General features: G+C 43.4%; 1 protein-coding gene across 1 annotated transcript in view; it reads left to right on the forward strand.

The window, feature by feature from the left end:
* Positions 1–4,050: 4,050 nt before the first annotated feature.
* The window catches only part of LOC139386071 (fibroblast growth factor receptor homolog 1), a 24,488-nt gene continuing 6,597 nt past the window's right edge, over positions 4,051–21,941 (forward strand). Inside the window, exons 1-7 of the mRNA XM_071131493.1 lie at positions 4,051–4,373; positions 4,511–4,603; positions 15,084–15,309; positions 15,726–15,864; positions 19,253–19,351; positions 19,759–19,919; positions 20,263–20,400. Of these exons, the coding sequence (XP_070987594.1) occupies positions 4,315–4,373; positions 4,511–4,603; positions 15,084–15,309; positions 15,726–15,864; positions 19,253–19,351; positions 19,759–19,919; positions 20,263–20,400 (915 nt within the window). The 5' untranslated portion in view covers positions 4,051–4,314. The remainder of the gene's footprint in view (positions 4,374–4,510; positions 4,604–15,083; positions 15,310–15,725; positions 15,865–19,252; positions 19,352–19,758; positions 19,920–20,262; positions 20,401–21,941) is intronic.

Below are 21,941 nucleotides of genomic sequence, written 5' to 3' on the forward strand. Positions count from 1 at the left end.
TACCATGTTGTATCTAGTCCTCACCTCACAGCTCCACTCTATCAACAATACCATGTTGTTATCATTTCCATCAGCTGCTAGATAAAATAATCTGTGGTAAAACACTACTTAAAGTGCGCTGTCATAAGTATGATATAATATGTCATAACACACTATGATGGTTAGTGATTACCCACGTTTCATAGCAGGTATGCTGACAGGTGTTATGGCGTCTTTTTACCAACACTAGGAAGACTACGGTAGTGCACGTGAAGTATAAACCATTGCTTGATCTGTTCATGACTTGTGGCCAAATGTCTGCTTCTCTGTCTGCCATACGTGTGTTTCCATGTCGAGATGGCAGAGATGTGACATAGTCAAGCCAAAGTGTTACATGGATTCTACTGGCCAATCAAAAGGCTCACATTTTAGTGCTCTGAGAAAGATTAAACCTGATTGGGGGCGGTTGTCACTAGTTACCACAGCCACAAAGTCAAAATTGGCTATCTTGTACAAATTCATGAATCCCAAAAAATGTGCTTTTTGTTTTTTTATTTTAAGGTTTAGGCATAATGTTAGCAGTGTGGTGAGGTTTAAAAACATATTTTTAAGAAGATAAGTTTTAGAAATCGATGGGGTTTAGACATAATTATTACATTGTGGCTGTGGTAACTAGTGATGACCGATTTGGGCAGAAAGACGACATTATCAGGAGATTTTAGTTCAGTGGACTGTCAGAGGAGACGTCGCCCTGTTGGGTTGGTGAAAATACCATGGTGGTACCCTTCGACTATAGCTTATCCAATCGCTTATAGAGATGTGATTACCTTAAGGAAGGAAGGACTCGTTTCCAAAGCATTCAAACAGGCCCAGTGTACTGGAAGAACGCACCTCAACCACTTTATTTTATTTCACCTTAACTTTAAAGTCATTTGATATATTTTTTGTTGTTTTTTTGTCTGGTTTTTAGTAGCAGCTCTTCTGGAGAGCGGCCATCTTTTTACGTTACCTTTTGTGAACAGATGCCTGTTTCTTCCCTGGAAAACAATACAATACTCGACGGTTCTCATTTATTTATGATTTCTAAACGTTCTCTTATATAGTGAGGTTGTCCTCCAAGCAAGTTCCAGATTCATTCAAGAGAATGCTAGGTGAATGCTGGGTGAATGCTGGGTGAATGCTGGGTGAATGCCGGGTGAATGCCGGGAGAATGCCGGGTGAATGCCGGATGAATGCCAGGTGAATGCTAGGTGATTTTAAAGCCTCTGACTACCTTCAAAAGTTGTTGCTGCTCTATTTTTTTGGGGGGTGGGGGGGGATTATATGAACACCATGGATGCGCTGGATAACATTTCTGTCATTGAATGAAATGTTATTCTTCCCCCCCACTGTAAAACGATGTCTAACTATTGAATGTTATAGGAAATGTTATCCAATATTTTAAATATACTCTACATGACCAAAAGTATGTGGACACCTCCTGGTCGAAAATCCCATTTCAAAACTATGGGCATTAATATGGAGTTGGTCCCGCCTTTTGCTGCTATAACAGCCTCCAGTCTTCTGGGAAGGCTTCCCACTAGATGTTGGAACATTGCTGCTGGGACTTGCTTCCATTCTTCATTAGGGACGTCGGGCACTGATGTTGGGGGCTATTAGGCCTGGCTCGCAGTCAGAGTTCCAAATCATCCCAAAGGTGTTCGATGGGGTTGAGGTCAGAGCTCTGTGCAGGCCAGTCAAGTTCTTCCACACCGATCTCGACAAACCATTTCTGTATGGACCTCACTTTGTGCACAGGGGCATTGTCATGGTGAAGCAGGAAAGGGCCTTCCCCAAACTGTTGCCACAAAGTTGGAAGCACAGAATCCTCTAGAATGTCATTGTATGCTGTAGCGTTAAGATTGCCCTTCACTAGAACTAAGGGGCCTAGCCCGAACCATGAAAAACAGCCCCAGACAATTATTCCTTCTCCACCAAACATGGAATCCGCCAAACCCAAATTCGTCCAATGGCTGAGAGCTTTGCACCACTCCAGCCGACGCTCGGCATTGTGCATGGTGATCTTAGGCTTGTGTGCGGCTGCTCGGCCATGGAAATCCATTTCATGAAGCTCCAGACGAACAGTTCTTGTGCTGACATTGCTTCAAGAGGCAGTTTGGAACTCGGTATTAGGCTTGTGTGGCCTACCACTTTGCGGGCGAGCCGTTGTTGCTCCTAGACGTTTCTACTTCACAGTAACAGCACTTACAGTTGACCGGGGAAGTTGACTTGTTAGAATGGTGGCATCTTATGACTGTGCCACATTTGAAAGTCACTGAGCTCTTGAAGTAAGGCCATTCTACTGCCAATGTTTGTCTATGGAGATTGCATGGCTGTGTGCTCGATTTTTATACACCCGTCAGCAACAGGTGTGACCGAAATAGCCAAATCCACTCATTTGAAAGGGTGTCCATACTCTTGTATATACCGTGTTACGTCACTTCATTCCAATAGAACAGTCCCATGTTCCAATGTTTACACTAGCATACAGTAGCACTTAGAATGCCTGCCCAATACATTGCTTTATACTAAGTAGTGGGTTAGTGTGGATATCCGAACCGTACATATCCAAGTCAAACAAAGCGGCTTTCTACATTTTGCTTGAGCAGAGTCCCAAATGGCATCCCCATATACCCTTTGGAGTGCCCTAGTGGCTCTGAACCCTCTGCTGTATGGGCTAGATGTGCCCTGCACTGAGACAGGAAATTAGGACTTTTGCGTCACAAACAGCACCCTATCCCCCTATGTCGTGCCCTACTTTTGACTAGGGCTCTGGTCAAAAGGAGTGCTCCATGTAGGGAATAGGGTGGAATTTTATACTTTGCAATTTACCACATCTTCAGCACTCTTTACCAGCAGCAAACACACAGATGCCGCCCTGGAACCCACGGCCCTACTGGTTCACTTCAGATCCAGTCAGCTACATTTTATTCTGATTCCAGGCTAGCCAGAAAACATATTTATCTTTTAAAACACTCCTATGAGCATTTCAATCCTGTGAAGCCCAGGGCTAATTTATTAACTGACCAGTGTACACCCCCTCCCTCTGTGGCAGGATGGTATGACCCGTTGGCAGATAGTGCAGTCTACTACTGATTTTTTTTGTTTGTTTTTTTGGATGGATCGGAAAGAGATGTAATTCATTGAAATTATCTTTTTATTTTGTAAAAAGTGTTTAAAAAATTAAAATGATATTGCACTGACATTGAAAATGTACATAAAGTGTTTTGTAAAATAAGCCATTAAAACAGATGTATTTGAATATGAACTGTAAAAAAAATACTGTTGTTGTATATGGTGTGATGAAACTATTGATCTGTAACTAATATCCAAGCAACACATTCAATACAACAGATGCAATTAAGGCATTCAGTTGATGGCTTGGTTTTCTTGTGTGTGCTTGCAGTTGTCTGACGTGTGTGTGTGTGTGTGTGCGCGTGCGTGTGTGTGCGGAAACCCCAACCCTCCACTTTTAGTCCGTGTCACTTTCTGCCGAACAGACTAGCTAGCAGCTGTGGTGGTCGGAACAGAACAGTTACTTCCCCGAAACAAACACAGCGTGTTGTTATGTATGCCTGACCCCAAAAAACGACAGACATCGTTTATGTCCTAAATGGCAACCTATTCCTTACATAGAGCCCTATGGGCCCTGGGCAAAAGTAGTGCACTGTATAGTAAACAGGGTGCCATTTGGGACGAAGACGGGACCGAACTTCACTGTGAAGCACCTATTTCCAACTGAAGAAGTTTTGTCTTATTTGTCTGTCTGCTTCGTACTCCTCCATATAGATCATATAATTCGTATTCATTATATCCTTCACTGCCCGTAATTGATCCGAAAAAGGTCACACGATACGGATAAGTTCCTCACCATTTCGTGGACCTAGGTGTTCATTGTATAGATGCTGTAATAAGTGTCTCTGTCAGTCAGACAGCTCGGTATCCGCGTCAGTTTTTTTTTTTTTGAAAACCACGGGATGCTACTGTGCATTTCCCCTCCGTGCTGTGTGGTTCTTGAGCAAACAAAAACCCGTCCTTCTGACTCCACTAACACAGGATATGATGTATTCCATTTCCTCTCAACGGGTGTCTTCTCTTCAAAGGGGTCTCAGAGAAAAGCAGATCATCACAGTTATCGACAGAGAATCCTTCTGTGAGTCTAGACGTTGTCCCAAGTCTATTGTTGGGCAGTGTGTAATGAAACAGATGTATCCTCCCCAAGGGGCCCTTTTGAGAGGACAAGTAGGGTTAGACGGGTAGATAGGTGGAGGTCTCTTTTTCTGACTCGTCACTGACATGAACAAGGATGATGACATGATGGCCTCCTTGAACAATTCAACCACCCAATTCTCCAAGTGAGTTCACCTGAAATGGATATGAGCCTCGACGTAATCTTATGTGAAGACTTAGATGTCTGAAAGTTAAGTTAAGTACATAGTGGGACCTATCTTGCGTGCTTGTGTGTACCTAAAGTCTCGTCTGTCACTTCCAGCATGAAGTTGGACCTACCTCATTACCTCCTCATCGGGGTGTGTCTGCTCACCGTCCTGGTTTTCATAGTGCTGGGGACTCTGTGGCTCAAAAAGTAAGACGGGCTCACCTCAATGGGTTTGTGAGAAATGTTCTGTATTCTACTTTTCGATTAAACATTGCGGTTTGAAGTTACGTGAGCCTCTGTCAGCTAGTACTGTTGGGGCGCTGAGGAAAGGAAAGCTGTGTAGACTTTAGAGACTGTAGATACTGTATAAGAGGAGCCAAGCACCATCTCCCAACAACTGTAAATTAACAACCTTAAGCAATTTTGGAATTTAAATGAATAAGTGGGGTTAGACAAAAAAAAGTTAAAGAATTGAAATCATACTGGAAAATGGTGAACTGAAAAAAAATATATATATATATATATATATATATATATATATATATATTTCCATTGATCGTTAATTCTCCATTGACCTCTAGTCCTCTGCGTTGTGTATTATCTTAAATTATTCATACACTCCCCCCTAGACCATTTAATATATATATATATACACACACACACACACACACAGTGGGGAGAACAAGTATTTGATACACTGCCGATTTTGCAGGTTTTCCTACTTACAAAGCATGTAGAGGTCTGTAATTTTTATCATAGGTACACTTCAACTGTGAGAGACGGAATCTAAAACAAAAATCCAGAAAATCACATTGTATGATTTGTAAGTAATTAATTTGCATTTTATTGCATGACATAAGTATTTGATCACCTACCAACCAGTAAGAATTCCAGCTCTCACAGACCTGTTAGTTTTTCTTTAAGAATCCCTCCTGTTCTCCACTCATTACCTGTATTAACTGCACCTGTTTGAACTCGTTACCTGTATAAAAGACACCTGTCCACACACTCAATCAAACAGACTCCAACCTCCCCACAATGGCCAAGGCCAGAGAGCTGTGTAAGGACATCAGGGTTAAAATTGTAGACCTGCACAAGGCTGGGATGGGCTACAGGACGGACAATAGGCAAGCAGCTTGGTGAGAAGGCAACAACTGTTGGCACAATTATTAGAAAATGGAAGAAGTTCAAGATGACAGTCAATCACCCTCGGTCTGGGGCTCCATGCAAGATCTCACCTCATGGGGCATCAATGATCATGAGGAAGTTGAGGGATCAGCCCAGAACTACACGGCAGGACCTGGTCAATGACCTGAAGAGAGCTGGGACCACAGTCTCAAAGAAAACCATTAGTAACACACTACACCGTCATGGATTAAAATCCTGCAGCGCACGCAAGGTCCCCCTGCTCAAGCCAGCACATGTCCAGGCCCGTCTGAAGTTTGCCAATGACCATGTGGATGATCCAGAGGAGGAATGGGAGAAGGTCATGTGGTCTGATGAGACAAAAACAGAGCTTTTTGGTCTAAACTATACTCGCTGTGTTTGGAGGAAGAAGAAGGATGAGTACAACCCCAAGAACACCATCCCAACCGTGAAGCACGGAGGTGGAAACCTCATTCTCTGGGGATGCTTTTCTGCAAAGGGGACAGGACGACTGCACCGTATTGAGGGGAGGATGGATGGGGCCATGTATCGCGAGATCTTGGCCTACAACCTCCTTCCCTCAGTAAGAGCATTGAAGATGGGTCGTGGCTGGGTCTTCCAGCATGACAACGACCCGAAACACACAGCCAGGGCAACTAAGGAGTGGCTCCGTAAGAAGCATCGCAAGGTCCTGGAGTGGCCTAGCCAGTCTCCAGGCCTGAATCCAATTGAACATCTTTGAAGGGAGCTGAAAGTCCGTATTGCCCAGCGACAGACCCGAAACCTGAAGGATCTGGAGAAGGTCTGTATGGAGGAGTGGGTCAAAATCCCTGCTGCAGTGTGTGCAAACCTGGTCAAGAACTACAGGAAACGTATGATCTCTGTAATTGCAAACAAAGGTTTCTGTACCAAATATTAAGTTCTGCTTTTCTGATGTATCAAATACTTATGTCATGCAATAAAATGCTAATTAATTACTTAAAAATCACACAATGTGATTTTCTGGATTTTTGTTTAAAGATTCCGTCTCTCACAGTTGAAGTGTACCTATGATAAAAATGACAGACCTCTACATGCTTTGTAAGTAGGAAAACCTGCAAAATCGGCAGTGTATCAAATACTTGTTCTCCCCACTGCATAAACTTCATATGTATTTTTTAGAAAGAATGAACAGTCTAAAAAACATTAAGTATAAAATAATTTACATTAAATACCTTGCATTCCTATAAAACACAAAGGGTACATTTTACTTGCCGTTTGCAATAATAGATTTCACACAAAGTTATAGAAAAGGTGTTAACAGGTGCGATACCACATCTGAGAGAGCATGGTTCATTACAGCACCGAGGACTGTTACCACGGGCACCTTGACGAGGCTTGAAGACGATTATGATCCCTCCCACACCAATGACACCCACAAGCACTGGTTACAGTAAGAAGCTTCCTCTTGAGCAGACAGCTTGATGAAAACCAGTCAATATCCAGGTCCCCAAGAAAGTAGACCTCTCTGTTTACATCACATACACTATCAAGTATTTCACACATATTATTTAGATACTGCCTGTTAGCACTTGGTGGCCTATATAGCGAGTGAACCTGCAACCACAACACTTCAATAACACTTAACATAAGATCTTCTCTAAGCATTACAGGGATATGGCTCTGAATATATGTACAGCAACACCTCCCCCATAAGCATTTGTGTCTCTTCTATAGATGTTATATCCTTGTATTTCTACTGCTGTATCATCAAATGAATTATCTGAGTCTCAGAAAGCCTTCGGAAAGTATTCAAACCCCTTGATTTCTTTCCACATTTTGTTACGTTAGTCTTATTGTAAAGTTGATTAATTATTTCCCCCCCTCATCAATCTACACACAATACCCCTAATGACAACAAAAAAATATGTTTTTAGAGATTTTTGCTAATTTATTAAAAATAAAAACTGAAATATCAGATTTACTCAGTACTTTGTTGAAGCACCTTTGGCAGCGATTACAGCCATGAGTCATCTTGGGTATGACGCTACAAGCTTGGCACACCTGTATTTGGGGAATTTCTCCCATTCTTCTCTGCAGATCCTCTCAAGCTCTGTCAGGTTGCTGCACAGCTATTTTCAGGTCTCTCCAGAGATGTTCAATCGGGTTTAAGTCCGGGCCCTGGCTGGGCCACTCAGGGACATTCGGAGACTTGTCCCGAAGCCCTACCTGCATTGTCTTGGTTGGGTGCTTAGGGTCATTGTCCTGTTGGAAGGTGAACCGTCATCCCAGTCAGGTCCTGAGTGCTCTGGAGCAGGTTTCCTTTAAGGATCTCTCTGTACTCTGCTCCGATCATCTTTGCCTTGATTCTGACTAGTCTCCCTGTCCCTGCCACTGAAAAACATCCCCACAGCATGTTGCTGCCACCACCATGCTTCACTGTGGGGATGGTGCCAGGTTTCCTCCAGATGTGATGCTTGGCATTCAGGCCAAAGAGTTCAATCTTGGTTTCATCAGACTAGAGAATCTTGTTTCTCACGGTCTGAGAGTATTTTAGTGTCTTTTGGCAAACTCCAAGTGGGCTGTCTTGCCTTTTACGCAGGAGTGGCTTGTGTCTGGCCACTCTACCCTAAAGGCCTGATTGGTGGAATGCTGCAGAGATGATTGTCCTTCTGGAAGTTTCTGTCATCTTCACATGGGAACTCCACAGCTCTGTCTGAGTGACCATTGGGTTCTATGTCACCTCCCTGACCCAGGCCCTCAGTTTGGCCGGTCGGCCAGCTCTAGGAAGAGTATTTTTTAAAGTATACAGCGGGGCAAAAAAAAACAACTTATTTTCCACCATAATTTGCAAATAAATTCATTAAAAATCCTACAATGTGATTTTCTGGAGAGAAAAAATTATCATTTTGTCTGTCATAGTTGAAGTGTACCTTCTGTACCATCTTTTTAAGTGGGAGAACTTGACAATTGATGGCTGACTAAATACTTTTTTGCCCCACTGTATATTGTTCAACTGTGCGGTGATGCTTAACAAAAGTACTGAACCTTTCTATTCTCATAACCTCTACAGATTGTAAATTAAATAAACATTTTTTGCTAAAATATGTATTATATTATTGATTGACTATGACTTTTCAAATCACCCAGTATTGCTGTCTGCAGCGTTAGTTCTAAGCAAGTGTTGCAATTCTTCTTCAGTATTCGGCCCCTTGAACTTTGCGACCTTTTGCCACATTTCAGGCTTCAAACATAAAGATATAAAACTGTATTTTTTTGTGAAGAATCAACAACAAGTGGGACACAATCATGAAGTGGAATGACATTTATTGGATATTTCAAACTTTTTTAACAAATCAAAAACTGAAAAATTGGGCGTGCAAAATTATTCAGCCCCTTTACTTTCAGTGCAGCAAACTCTCTCCAGAAGTTCAGTGAGGATCTCTGAATGATCCAATGTTGACCTAAATGACTAATGATGATAAATACAATCCACCTGTGTGTAATCAAGTCTCCGTATAAATGCACCTGCACTGTGATAGTCTCAGAGGTCTGTTAAAAGCGCAGAGAGCATCATGAAGAACAAGGAACACACCAGGCAGGTCCGAGATACTGTTGTGAAGAAGTTTAAAGCCAGATTTGGATACAAAAATATTTCCCAAGCTTTAAACATCCCAAGGAGCACTGTGCAAGCGATAATATTGAAATGGAAGGAGTATCAGACCACTGCAAATCTACCAAGACCTGGCCGTCCCTCTAAACTTTCAGCTCATACAAGGAGAAGACTGATCAGAGATGCAGCCAAGAGGCCCATGATCACTCTGGATGAACTGCAGAGATCTACAGCTGAGGTGGGAGACTCTGTCCATAGGACAACAATCAGTCGTATATTGCACAAATCTGGCCTTTATGGAAGAGTGGCAAGAAGAAAGCCATTTCTTAAAGATATCCATAAAAAGTGTCGTTTAAAGTTTGCCACAAGCCACCTGGGAGACACACCAAACATGTGGAAGAAGGTGCTCTGGTCAGATGAAACCAAAATTGAACTTTTTGGCAACAATGCAAAACGTTATGTTTGGCGTAAAAGCAACACAACAGAACACACCATCCCCACTGTCAAACATGGTGGTGGCAGCATCATGGTTTGGGCCTGCTTTTCTTCAGCAGGGACAGGGAAGATGGTTAAAATTGATGGGAAGATGGATGGAGCCAAATACAGGACCATTCTGGAAGAAAACCTGATGGAGTCTGCAAAAGACCTGAGACTGGGACGGAGATTTGTCTTCCAACAAGACAATGATCCAAAACATAAAGCAAAATCTACAATGGAATGGTTCAAAAATAAACATATCCAGGTGTTAGAATGGCCAAGTCAAAGTCCAGACCTGAATCCAATCGAGAATCTGTGGAAAGAACTGAAAACTGCTGTTCACAAATGCTCTCCATCCAACCTCACTGAGCTCGAGCTGTTTTGCAAGGAGGAATGGGAAAAAAATGTCAGTCTCTCGATGTGCAAAACTGATAGAGACATACCCCAAGCGACTTACAGCTGTAATCGCAGCAAAAGGTGGCGCTACAAAGTATTAACTTAAGGGGGCTGAATAATTTTGCACGCCCAATTTTTCAGTTTTTGATTTGTTAAAAAAGTTTGAAATATCCAATAAATGTCGTTCCACTTCATGATTGTGTCCCACTTGTTGTTGATTCTTCACAAAAAAATACAGTTTTATATCTTTATGTTTGAAGCCTGAAATGTGGCAAAAGGTCACAAAGTTCAAGGGGGCCGAATACTTTCGCAAGGCACTGTATATGGCACAGCTGTCCATATAAATATGGGTTCGTAGTGTGTGTGCTGTGGGGGTGAAGCTACGAACCCATATTTATATGGCACAGCTGTCCATATAAATATGGGTTCGTAGTGTGTGTGCTGTGGGGGTGAAGCTACGAACCCATATTTATATGGCACAGCTGTCCATATAAATATGGGTTCGTAGTGTGTGTGCTGTGGGGGTGAAGCTACGAACCCATATTTATATGGCACAGCTGTCCATTTTTTGGTCCTTAATTGGTATATGTTTTTATTCATCACAATTTTCTTTAACCATTTATGTTCTTTGGTAATGGTAATGCAGCAATTGGTTGGTTGTAATTCTGGGTAGAGCAGACATCTAGGAAGTGTCTTGGTGGTTTCAAACTTCTTCCATTTAAGAATGATGGAGGCCACTTGGGGACCTTCAATGCTGCAGATATTTTTTGGTACCCTTCCCCAGATCTGTGCCTCGAACACAATCCCATCTTGGAGCTCTACAGACAATTCCTTCAACCTCATGGTTTGGATTTTGCTCTGACATAAACTCTTAACTGTGGGACCTTTATATAGACAGGTGTTTGCCTTTCCAAATCATGTCCAATCATTTGAAGTTCAATCAATCAATGAAAACAGGATGTACCTGAGCTCAATTTCACATTTCATAGCAAAGGTTCTGAATACATATGTAAATAAGGTATTTCTGTTTTAAATTTTTAATGTGTGTAGATTACTGAGTACTTAAAAAAATCAGTTTTAGAATAAGGCTGTAACGTAACAAAATGTGGAAAAATTCAAGGGGTCTGAATACTTTCCTAGTGCACTGTATAAATATTATCTGATGTTAGCAAGTTATTGATTTCATTAACCTTTATTTCTAAGGCTCTATTTATTAATATGGGCTGCTATTTTCAGTCCTTTCCTGGGTAGCTTATCAGAGATAGACATAATTCCGAAAAGAGCTAACAAAGCAAGAGAACATTTTTTACATTCAACAGTCCATTAATCAATTGGTGTGTGGGTGTGTGTGTGCTGTGGGGGTGAAGCTACGAACCCATAGGCTTGGAACTCAGACCCCTTCCAGGCTTCTGGGAGGGAGAGCGGACAATGAGCCTGTTATAGCAGATGTAAGCAGTGTCCCCACTCGCTCTGGCAGCTTTCTTGGCTGGGATAAGTTCGTTCCTCTTCTGGCGCACAGCGTCAGGATAGTCCTCATTAAGGAAAATATACGGCCTCTCAAGTTCTTAGCTCTTTCCAGAACAGCTACATTACCTTGTCCTTGAACCTCAGGAACTTGACCACTATTGGCCTGGGCCTGTCAGCTGGGCCGGATGTGGGTTTTCCAGTCCTGTGGGCTAGCTCCACCTCAATCTTCCTGTGGTCCATCTTCAATTTCTCAGAGATCGTTTCCCTCACTTTGTCCTCAGAGTCCGTCCAGGTCTCATGTGGAGATTCTGCAATTCCATCCACAACCATGTTATTTCGCCTTGATTGTCCCTCGAGATAATCAAATGTATCCGTCATTGTAATCATGGATTCACACACACACAACTGATGTCCAATCATCTCAAATGACTTAAAGATTGCAGTCGTCTTGCCGTTCTCCTGTTTAAACTCCATCGAGCTGGCCCTGGGAGAACTGCACACTGTTCTTCAGGTCCTGGACCTCTCTGGTCTGGTCCATTATTTTATTAGTTGACTCCACCAGTATTTGGACAAAACACTTAACTTTTTTCTTGTTGTTGTAACAACTGCTTCTAGGTGTCTTTTTGTTTGTTTTAAAGATCCTTCCCCTGTGATAGAGGGACACCACTGTCCTCAACGGTACTCCTACCGGCTTTGGTCTTTGTCATGGTAGTTAGCAACGTACAGTATCAGTCAAAGGTTTGGACACACCTACTTATTTAAAGGTTTTTCTTTATTTTTACTATTTTCTACATTGTAGAATAATAGTGAAGACATCAAAACTATGAAATAACACATATGGAATCATGTAGTAAGCAAAAAAGAGTTAACCCACTGTTCCCCGGTAGGCTGTAATTTTAAACAAGAATTTGTTCTTAACTGACTTGCCTCGTTAAATAAAAGTCACCTGGAATTTATTTCAGTTAACAGGTGTGCTTTGTTATAAGTTAATTTGGGGGATTTCTTTCCTTTCACAATGTCTTTGGGCCAAACAGTTGTGTTGTGACAAGGTAGAGGTGGTATACAGAAGATAGCCCTATTTGGTAAAAGACCAGCTCCATATTATGGCAAGAACAGCTCAAATAAGCAAAGAGAAACAACAGTCCATCATTACTTTAAGACATGAAGGTCACTCAATATGAAACATTTCAAGAACTTTGAAAGTTTCTTCAAGTGCAGTCGCAAAAACCATAAAGCGCTATGATGAAACTGGCTCTCATGAGGACCGCCACAGGAAAGGAAGAACCAGAGTTACCTCTGCGGAAGAGGATAAGTTCATTAGAGTTACTAGCCTCAGAAATTGCAGTCCAAATAAATGCTTCACAGAGGTCAAGTAACAGACACATCTCAACATCAACTGTTCAGAGAAGACTGTGTGAATCAGGCCTTCATGGTCAAAATGCTGCAAAGAAACCACTACTAAAGGACACCAATAAGAAGAAGAGACTTGCTTGGGCTAAGAAACACGAGCAATGGACATTAGACTGGTGGAAATCTGTCCTTTGGTTTGACGAGTCCAAATTTGAGATTTTTGGTTCCAACCGCCATGTCATTGTGAGACGCAGAGTAGGGTGAACTGATAATCGCCGCGTGTGTGGTTCACACCGTGAAGCATGGAGGAGGAGGTGTGAAGGTGCTTTGCTAGTGACACTGTCTGGATTTATTTAGAATTCAAGGCACACTTAACCAGCATGTCTACCACAGTATTCTGCAGCGATACACCATCCCATCTGGTTAGCGCTTAGTGGGACTATCATTTGTATTTCTACAATAACCCAAAACACCTCCAGGCTGTGTAAGGGCTATTTGTCCAAGAAGGAGAGTGATGGAGTGCTGCATCAGATGACCTGGCCTCCACAATCACCCGACCTCAAACCAACTGAGATGGTTTGGGATGAGTTGGACCACAGAGTGAAGAAAAAGCAGCCAAGCACCAAGCCAGTGCGCATCATATGTGGGAACTCCTTCAAGACAGTTGGAAAAGCATTCCAGGTGAAGCTGGTTGAGAGAATGCACCAGTCTCCTGTGGACAGGTAAATGAGTTGAAGACCAAATGTTTTCCCTGTTTGGAGTCAAACAAGGCAACATGCTCTTCCCCGCTTTGTTTGTCATTTTTTATAAATGACTTGGCCCAGCTAATCAAGCCTTCTAACCTAGGAGTTCAATTAGATGACACGCCTTTGGGGATACCATTATACACAGATGAAAAAGTTCTCCTTCCACCCTTGAGAAAGGAACTCAATGCTGTATTTAAGGAAGCAGATCTACCACACATATATTTAGAAACACGTTACGATGCAATGTTAACATGATCGAACACAACTTAAAACTAAGCTACAAAGACAAATGGTCAACGGACATAATGGCTAAAAACCAAAACTCAGAACCTCCAACCAGATCAGATATCGCTACGATCAGAACCTCATGTCACCTTTCACCTTGCGTGCCCAGTTGAGAACTGTGCATGACCGAGTAAAAACCAAAACATGAGGTCGAAGGAATTGTCCGTAGAGGTCCGAGACAGGATTGTGTTCGAGGCACATATCTGGGGAAGGGTACCAAAACATTTCTGCACCATTGAAGGTCCCCGAGAACACAGTGTCCTCCATCATTCTTAAATGGAAGAAGTTTGGAACCACAAAGACTCTTCCTAGAGCTGGCCGCCCGGCCAAACTGAGCAATTGGGGTAGAAGGGCCTTGGTCAGGGAGGTGACCAAGAATCTGATGTTCACTCCACCAATCAGGCCTTTATGGTAGAGGGGCCAGACGGAAACCACTCCTCATTTAAAGGCACATGACAGCCCACTTGGAGTTTGCTAAAGTCACTTAAAGACTCTCAGACCATGAGAAACAAGATTGAAAAGTTTGGCCTGAATGCCAAGTGTCACGTCTGGAGGAAACCTGGCACCATCCCTACGGTGAAGCATGGTGGGGGCAGCATCATGGGACTGGGAGACTCGTCAGGATTGAGGGCAAGATGAACAGAGCAAAGTACCGAGAGATCCTTTATGAAAACCTGCTCCAGAGTGCTCAGGACCTCAGACTGGGACGAAGGTTCACCTTCCAATAGGACAACGACTCTAAGCACACAGCCAAGAAACTCCCCAAATACAGGTGCCACACTTGTAGTGTCATACCCAAGAAGACTCCAGGCTGTAATCGCTGCCAAAGGCGCTTCAACAAAGTACTGAGTAAAGTGTCTGAATACTTATGTAAATGTGTTTCATGCACATAAAAAATAAATAAAAACATTTTGCTTTGTAATTATGGGGTATTGTGATGTCATTATGGGGTATTGTGATGTCATTATGGGATATTGTGATGTCATTATGGGATATTGTGATGTCATTATGGGATATTGTGTGTAGATTGATGAGGGGGGGAAAAAACAATTGAATCCATTTTAGAATAAAGGCTGTAACAAAAGGCTGTAACAAAATGTGGAAAAAGTCAAGGGGTCTGAATACTTTCCCAAATGCACTGCACTATATAGTATATTTTCTGTGTTAGCCATTCCCAAATGGACCGTCTGTATATACACGGAACATCCTCACTTCTGGCTGTTGTCAGGTATCGTTCCTTGGAGAGGACCATTCGGGACCTGCGAGGAGGAAGGCCTCTGGGAAATGTACTTTCCACTCCAGATTCCCCGCTCCTCTCTCCTGCTTCCCCCAGCCCGTACCCCGTCACCTTGACAGAGAAGCTGGGGAAAGAGGACCCTGAGGAGCAGACGTCACTACAGAGAAACAAGAACAGGTCTGTAACTAACAGACTGCTTTGGAGGCCACCGCAACAGGTATGCATACATTTGCTACACACACACACCCGCGCATAGGACTATACACACACGCACACACACACACAGGCACACACACACAGACGGGATCTACAGACAGTGTGTATGGATGATGTACAGTAGGTAATAACCATATTGTATATCAGAGGAGGCTGGTGGGAGGAGCTATAGGAGGACGGGCTCATTGTAATGGCCGGAATGGAATTAATGGAATGGTATCAAACACATGAAAACCACGTTTTACTCGGTTCCATGAATTCCATTCCGTTCATTACAATGAGCCCGTCCTCCTCTAGCTTCCCTCCCACACACACACACACACACCAGCCACCACTGTTGTACACAGTTTAAAAAGTATACAGAGTTGAGTAAGTCTATAGACAGTATAACAACCACAGTCGTGTGATTTTCCCCAGGGTCCCCGCTTCACGAAGGCAGACCTCAGTCTGCTGCAGCTCATCAAGGCAGGGAAGGAGGGAGTCTTCTACAAGGCCAGGATGACACGGGGAACTTGCAAGGGACACGGCATGTTCACCTGCAAGATCACCAAAGAGGGTACAGTAGGCTTACATTGTGGGTGTGGTAACTAGTGATGGCTTCTATTTGTACTATTTCACACATGTACAAGTGTGTATAAATAAGCGTGTGTGAATTGGGAAAAAAAAATTGGGGGCATGTTCCAACTCTTCTAGAGGCCCCCTCGGAGAGTGGGGCCAAGGTCTGTATAAGGAATAGCATGTTATTTGGGATGTACACAAAGAGCCAAGGGCTTTACGCTGAGCTTTTACAAGGAGAACATGTGCGCCTAAATTGAGAAATGTAAGTGCACACAGAAATTTAGGGGCACAATGAAAGATATTTGAGGTATTAAAGCTAAAAGCCTTAATTATTCTAGGCGTACTGGTGCTCCTAAATATACATTCTAGGTCACATAGCAAAATCCATATCTACCCGGATTGATTTGATATTGACAAATGTTCCACATAAATATTCTGCGGTTGGTGTTTTTTGTTGTTGTCATGATTTAAGTGATTTGTGCTGTTGTTGCTGTTAGAAACACTAAGGTTCATAAGACAAACCCACTCTTTATTCCTAAGAGAAATTAATAGTTTTTAATAAGCAGGATTTCTTTCCTGATTTTGTTTTATTTTGACTGGAGTAAGATTGAGTTTATCCCTGATGTGGAAACTGCCTGGAAATGATTTCATGATGGTTTTTTTTCTCCAAATAGTAAATAAACATGCCCCATTCCGCAGGTTCAGGGTTAAAGGGCGGGATAATCCATGGTTTTCTTCTGAGCTGTCTTGTATTATTCACCATCGTAATCTAGCCTGGGCTAAAACAAGGAAATCATGTTCTGATACTGAATGGCTTGTTTTTAGTCAGTTCCGAAACAAGTGTTCTTTTCTTCTCAGGAAGACCAAGTCTGAATATTTTATGTCTGTTACCACTGATAACCTGAATGATTCTAGAATGTTTTGGAAGGCTTTTAAGTCTATGTCTGGTAACAGTAATGTTAATGAATTACCGTCATGTGTTTTGAAGGATTCTGTTGCTCTATATGACAAAACTGAAATGCTGAATTGTTTCAATGAGCACTTTGTATCATCTGGTAGGTTGTTTGATTCAGTGTCCTCTGTCTCTGTCCAACCCTGTGTGGATGAACCAGTGTCCTCTGTCTCTGTTCAACCCTGTGTGGATGAACCAGTGTCCTCTGTCTCTGGACAACCCTGTGTGGATGAACCAGTGTCCTCTGTCTCTGTACAACCCTGTGTGGATGAACCAGTGTCCTCTGTCTCTGGACAACCCTGTGTGGATGAACCAGTGTCCTCTGTCTCTGTTCAACCCTGTGTGGATGAACCAGTGTCCTCTGTCTCTGTTCAACCCTGTGTGGATGAACCTGTGTCCTCTGTCTCTGTACAACCCTAAGTGGATGAACCAGTGTCCTCTGTCTCTGTTCAACCCTGTGTGGATGAACCACTGTCCTCTGTCTCTGTTCAACCCTGTGTGGATGAACCAGTGTCCTCTGTCTCTGTTCAACCCTGTGTAGATGAACCAGTGTCCTCTGTCTCTGTTCAACCCTGTGTGGATGAACCAGTGTCCTCTGTCTCTGTTCAACCCTGTGTGGATGAACCAGTGTCCTCTGTCTCTGTACAACCCTGTGTGGATGAACCAGTGAGAGCTGGTCAAACTTTTAGCTTTTTGCCATTCTCAGTGCAAGAGCCCTGATAAAGCCCTGAAATCCTTAGATCAGAGAGAACCTGCAGGTCTTGATCTTCTTGATCCCTGCTTTTTTTATTAAAACTGGCAGCTGATTTCATAGCTGAACCACTTACATATCTGTTCAATCTAACCCTGGAATGTAATGAAATTCCAAACCACTTTTTAAGTCCTACCACTTTTTAAGTGGGAGATCCAACTCTTTTAAATAATTATAGGCCAATCTCAAAGCTGTCACCCCTGAAGAAAATACCTGAAACCGTTGTTAGTGAACAGCAAAAATAGTTGTTCTATACTAACTCTATGTTGTCAATGTACCAATCGGGCTTCAGGAAGAAGCACAGCACAATTACAGCAGCCATGAAGGTTTTAAATGATATCACTGAAGCCCTTGACAAAAAAACAGCACTGTGTCTCACTCACTTTTGATACAGTTGATCATGCTATACTGAGACAGAGATTGTCGAGCTTAGGTCTTTCGGAGAATGCAGTTGCATGGTTTTCTAACTACCTGTCTGATAGAACTCAGTGCACTCAATTTGATGGGCTCATGTCTGTTGAATTGTCTGTCTGTAATGGTGTGCCCCAAGGCTCTGTACTTGGTCCCCTCGTATTCATTTTATATGAATCATTTTGACAAAAATTTGCTAAATGCGCAACTTCACTTTAATGCTGATGATACTGTAATTTATTGTTGTGCCTGGTCTCTCTCAAAAGCTTTCCAGAACATGCAAACTGCTTTTAATACTGTTCAACATAGCTTATCCTCAATACTGACAAAACTAAACTAATGGTGTTTTCTAAAGCAAGAAATATACCTCTGAACCTTTCACCTATGACTACCTGTCAGGGCAAGGAGATTGAGGCTGTAACCTCATATAAATATCTTGGAATTTTAATTGATGACGGCCTCTCTTTTAAATGGCATATTCAACAACTTACAAAAAATTGAAGCTGAAATTGGGATTTTATTTTAGGAATAAGGCCTGTTTTTCTTTTGAAGCCAGAAGGAGGCTAGTATCAGCTACATTTATGCCTTTACTAGACTATGGGGATATTTTATATGTGAATGCTCCCACTCAGTGTTTGAGATCAATTGACACTCTTTACCATGGCACTTTGAGATTTATTTTAAACTGCAAAACCCTTACACACCACTGCACTTTGTATACTAGGGTTGGCTGGCCTTCTCTAGTCACTCGTAGGCTCAGTCACTGGTATACTTTTACTAACAATGCCATTTTGGGTTTACTACCTTTTTATTTGGGCATTTTTATTGTTCAGAAATGTGGTGGGTCGTCTCTTCGTTCGCTGGACTTTATCCTGCTAACTGTTCCAAATGTCCAAACTGAATTTGGTAAAAGGGCTTTTATGTCCTCTGCGCCATTGGCTTGGAACGCCTTACAAAATTATTTTAAAGTGGAAGAACTTGTCCTGATTGGTGTTTTTAAATCACTGACGAAGGATTTTGAGGCTGATTCCCTGACCTATCAATGTTTTTAATTAGCTGTTTTATGATTTAGTTTTTACTAGATTACCTGTAGTAATTCATGTTGTCTGTCTGTAATTGTGTAATGACTTGGTGCTGCCTATCTTGGCCAGGACGCTCTTGAAAAAAGAGATTTAAAATCTCAATGAGCACTTCCTGATTAAATAATATATGCGAGTAAAACCCTGAGAGTTCAATCTGGTTTTCACTAATAGCATCCATTTTGTCCTGTAGGTGTGACCCCTAAGCGTATGGAGATGGAGGTATCCATTATGCGGAAGCTGGTGCACCACAAGAACATTCTCCAGCTGCTGGACTGGAACACCACCGAGGGTAAGAACAGACAGCCCCTCCATCTGCTGGACTGGAACACCACCGAGGGTAAGAACAGACAGCCCCTCCATCTGCTGGACTGGAGAACCACCAAGGGTAAGAACAGACAGCATCTCCATCTGCTGGACTGGAGAACCACCAAGGGTAAGAACAGACAGCATCTCCATCTGCTGGACTGGAGAACCACCGAGGGTCAGGAGGGAAAACGAGCTGATCTTCAGGGCTGCGTGCCAAACGTCACCCTACTTTTATAGTGTGCTATATTTGACCACTCTGACTGACTGCATTATTTACATTGTCTCCATATAGAATAGAAAAAGAGTGCCACCTTATCTATAATATATTACCTACTATTAACTACTACAAGCTGAATTCCAGTGTGTGTGTGTGTGTGTGTGTCCTCCCAGAACCCTATGTGTTGATCATGGAGTTTGTGAGCTACGGAACCCTGCGGCGCTTCCTTCAGACCCACAAAGACGATCTGACCTCTGACCCTGAGCTACAGAGCTTGCTCACCATCGCGTCCTATCACATCGCACTGGCCATGGAACACCTCCGATCCAAAATGGTACCCAGTTTCCTCCTCCTCCCACTCATTCCTTATGACACCAAACTGCCACTGGCATTTAACTGCTCTTGGACCAGTCAGTCAGTCAGAAACTGTTCTGGGGTCTGTGTTCCAGGTGGTGCACTGTGACCTATGACTAGTTCTTACAGACAGTAAACACAGCTACAGAACATCATGATAGACACAGTACAGTCAGAAAATAGTGCTGTTCTGGGATCTGTCCTTACACACAGTGTTACATACCGTTCAGGTGACAGTAACTGTTCTGGGATCTGTCCTTATAGATGGTGTTGCGTACCGTTCAGGTGACAGTAACTGTTCTGGGATCTGTGTTGTGTTTCAGGTGGTGCACTGTGACCTGGCCCTCAGGAACATCATGGTGAGCAGGTTTCCCTGGGAGGTAAAGGTGTCAGAGTTTGGTCTGGCCAGAGACCTGACCCGCATGAAGAGCCGTCACAGCAGTCGCAGGAAACACCCACGGGTCAGACACACACACACACACACACGGGGTTCAGGCACACACACACACACAGGGTTCAGGCACACACACACACACACACACGGGGTTCAGTCACACACACACACACACACACACACACACACCCACACGCACACGCACACGCACACGCACACAGGGTTCAGTCACACGCGCACACACTGGCAGAAACCTGAAACAGGAAACACCTACGTTGCCCTACTAAGTAAAAAGGCAGTAACTGATCATAGCGTGGAACTGAGGAAAACATGGGCTATACGCCCAGTTACTGGCTAACATGGGCTAAACCCCCAATTACTGGCTAACATGGGCTAAACCCCCAGTTACTGGCTAACTTGGGCTAAACCCCCAGTTACTGGCTAACATGGGCTAAACCCCCAGTTACTGGCTAAAATGGGCTTAACCCCCAGTTACTGCTAACATGGGCTAAACCCCCAGTAACTGGCTAACATGGGCTAACCCCCATTTACTGGCTAACATGGGCTAAACGCCCAGTTACTGCTAACATGGGCTAAACCCCAGTTACTGGCTAACATGGGCTAACCCCCATTTACTGGCTAACATGGGCTAAACGCCCAGTTACTGCTAACTTGGGCTAAACCCCCAGTTACTGGCTAACATGGGCTAAACCCCCAGTTACTGGCTAAAATGGGCTTAACCCCCAGTTACTGCTAACATGGGCTAAACCCCCAGTAACTGGCTAACATGGGCTAACCCCCATTTACTGGCTAACATGGGCTAAACGCCCAGTTACTGCTAACATGGGCTAAACCCCAGTTACTGGCTAACATGGGCTAACCCCCAGTTACTGCTAACATGGGCTAACCCCCAGTTACTGGCTAACATGGGCTAACCCCCAGTTACTGGCTAACATGGGCTAACCCCCAGTTACTGGCTAACATGGGCTAACCCCCAGTTACTGCTAACATGGGCTAACCCCCAGTTACTGGCTAACATGGGCTAAACGCCCAGTTACTGGCTAACATGGGCTAACCCCCAGTTACTGGCTAACATGGGCTAACCCCCAGTTACTGGCTAACATGGGCTAACCCCCAGTTACTGGCTAACATGGGCTAACCCCCAGTTACTGGCTAACATGGGCTAACCCCCAGTTACTGGCTAACATGGGCTAACCCCCAGTTACTGGCTAACATGGGCTAACCCCCAGTTACTGGCTAACATGGGCTAACCCCCAGTTACTGGCTAACATGGGCTAACCCCCAGTTACTGGCTAACATGGGCTAACCCCCAGTTACTGGCTAACATGGGCTAACCCCCAGTTACTGGCTAACATGGGCTAACCCCCAGTTACTGGCTAACATGGGCCCCATTTTCTCCTGAACACAATAGAGGCGGGATACTTGTCCACATGATTAAGCATGTATTTAAATGTAGCAACCCAACTGAGCATGTACTGCCTTTTAGCTTGGTAGGGCAGTACGGCTCAGATGACTGTACTGTAGCAAATTCAAGGTGGGGGTGGGGGGGTTAGACTTAATCTGTCCCAGGAAACTGGCCTTAACGTG

Source organism: Oncorhynchus clarkii, chromosome 27 (assembly GCF_045791955.1).
Source record: "Oncorhynchus clarkii lewisi isolate Uvic-CL-2024 chromosome 27, UVic_Ocla_1.0, whole genome shotgun sequence".
Taxonomy (NCBI): domain Eukaryota; kingdom Metazoa; phylum Chordata; class Actinopteri; order Salmoniformes; family Salmonidae; genus Oncorhynchus; species Oncorhynchus clarkii.